At 33.2% G+C, this 2603-nt stretch overlaps 1 protein-coding gene across 1 annotated transcript; it reads right to left on the bottom strand.

Moving 5' to 3' along the window:
* Positions 1 to 943: 943 nt before the first annotated feature.
* On the bottom strand, positions 944 to 1211 carry LOC103264214 (keratin-associated protein 19-3). The gene has a single exon (XM_008061860.1). The coding sequence runs from the start codon at positions 1187 to 1189 to the stop codon at positions 944 to 946; it is 246 nt and encodes an 81-aa protein (XP_008060051.1). The 5' UTR covers positions 1190 to 1211.
* Positions 1212 to 2603: the final 1392 nt, after the last annotated feature.

Here is a 2603-nt window from a genome sequence, read left to right as displayed (position 1 = left end):
AAAAAAAAAAAGAAAAGTTAAGTAAATCTATTTTTTTCTCAAAGTAAAGATATTCTGGAGTATTTCCCCTAAATCCTGCAGAAATCTATTAAATCAATACATTCATGTTTTAATAATATGATAATCCTGCCTTGTTCTAGAAATGTCAAATACTTTCTCCAAGTAGTGTTTACTATTCTTATTTATAGCTCTAGAAGACCTTAACCCATGTTGTGGAGAAATGTCCTTAACCATTAAAGGAAAGAGAATAGCTATTGCTATATTCCTTCAGACTAAGCAGTGTAGTCCTTCAATGGAATCACTAAGCTTTTCTCGTTCTGATCGACTCAATGTAGAGTTGATATACAATGATGAAACTGACTGAAAGTTTAGATCTTACTAATTGGCAGCAAAAATTTATTCTTATGGTTAGTAAATAAGTCTGATTTTTCTAATTTATTTTAAATATTTTAAATAACTTTGAATTTAGTTTTTTTGTTTGCTAACTATTTTTATCTAGATCCAGGTAAACAAGAAATTAATAGATTCAAGACTAATCAAAACCAAAATGTTAAATAAAAAGAGGTGTTTAGTGTGGGAAATGAACTAATCTTCATAAACTCAGCTGTGATATTTGCACAAACATATCCAAGATTGTTCACATGAAAGCACTCAAGAAGAAAGATGCACACAAAATGGAGAATTAGCATTTAAATAAACAAATAAATAGAAGCCATATGTACCATTTCAAATTAAGATAATTTATTGCAAAGGGAACTGAGAAATTCTACAATTATAAAAGTACAGATAAAGGACACCAGGAGACATGATAGAAATTCTTAATGTGCTAAATGCTAAATAATTTTTATCTTGACTTGATCCAGAGTGACCTTATTTAATTCAACACTTGGGTGAGTTAGGTAACTTTTTATGGCCACAGATATTGGGTTCTCAGAGCAGGATTTCAGTAGAAGCCAGAGAATCCATATCCTCCATAGCATGATGGGCGGCAGCAGCCATATCCGTAGCCTCCATATCCAGAGCCATATCCGCAGCCTCCATACCCAGAGCCATATCCGTATCCGCCATAGCCACAGCCATAGCCCAGTCTGCGGAAGCTGCCACATCCACAGTCATAGCCATAGCCCAGGCCACCGAAGCCTCCACAGCCGTAGCCCAGTCCTCCATAGTAGCTGCCGTAGTAGCTCATGGTGTCAAATTTGGAGAGTTTGGTTTGCTGTTCAAGGCAAGATCCTGAATGTGAATGTCAGCATGTGTAGACAGATGCTTATATACCTTGGTCAGAGCATGTGATAAATCACATGTATACCCTGCTTTTGTTTAACTTTTTTATTGGTTACTTAACACAACTCATTTATAGTCCCCCTGACACAGGGAGAGGCCCTCACATTCATTAAATTGTTTGAGCTTGCTTTGTTGACGAGCTAGGGTGGCCCTTAAAAGTTATTGCATCACTTAATGAAAAGAAATTGCTGTGCTTTCAAAAAGTCTGAGCATACCAGACTCAAAATAGAATTCATCATATTTAGGCATATTACATCAATCATGTTTGGTGTAATTCAGTATTTATGCCTGTTTTTTTCTTGGATTGGTATGCTTCACTTACAAGTTAAAAAAATGGGTCAAATTAAATGTTCCATAGTCTGTCATATTCTTTTAAAGCATCTTATATTCTATCCTAAAGAGGAAATTATTTATCCCTTTTGGGGATAAGAAAACAGAAACATTTGAAAACCAAGAAACATAAAACTCGACTGCTATGAACACCAACAAAGAACTCTAGAAAAAAGTGTCTATTTTTAAATTTTAGAACATCATAACTAATATTTTACTTTGCATATTCTTTTGACAAATTAAGAATCATTTTGTACTTAAGTGGTGAAATAATATTTATACATAATTTTATAAATGAAAATTCATAGTTTACACTAGAATTTGTTTTTTGTGTTGTGTAGTTCTGTATCCTTTGGTAACCATGGGACAACATTTTTCAGAAACTGAGGTCAAAACACAATAGTCAAAAAATTATTTCAGAAACAGCTTTAAAAAATGATCTTTTATTATCTCCATAGTTTTCCTTCTTTGGAATATCATACACTCTTGTGGACTTTCTACACTGACTTCTTTTGCTTAGCAATTTTCTCTTAAGACTTTTCCATTCCTTGATAGTTTTTTTTTAGTCACTAGATGGCATTTTACTGTATGGAAGTGCCACAGAATGTTTATCCATTCACTTCTTGAAGGGCTTGTTGGTTGCTTTCAAGTTTAGGCAGCTATGAATGAAACTTCTACAAACATTGTGTTTAGGGTTTTGTGTGCATACATTTTCAACTCATTCAGGTAAATACCAAGAAGTACGATTGCCTCTGTTTTCTATTAGACTTTAGGCTATGGCAGCTAGGTGAAATTGTGAAATATGTAAAATGTATTTTTGTCACTCAACAATTTTCATTCAATCTATAATTATGTCCTTCCTCTTCCTTCTTGTATCTTTACCTTTACCATAACAACTTTGGCTTTGTATTACTTTTGCCTATTCCGTTTTTTATTTTTATTTTTATTTTATTTTGTTTTAAATATGTAGGGTACAATCCAGGATTAGG

This window comes from Carlito syrichta, unplaced genomic scaffold, assembly GCF_000164805.1.
Source record: "Carlito syrichta isolate Samal-C Ts95f unplaced genomic scaffold, Tarsius_syrichta-2.0.1 Scaffold305632, whole genome shotgun sequence".
Lineage (NCBI taxonomy): Eukaryota > Metazoa > Chordata > Mammalia > Primates > Tarsiidae > Carlito > Carlito syrichta.
This window is presented reverse-complemented; position numbering and strand designations above follow the sequence as displayed.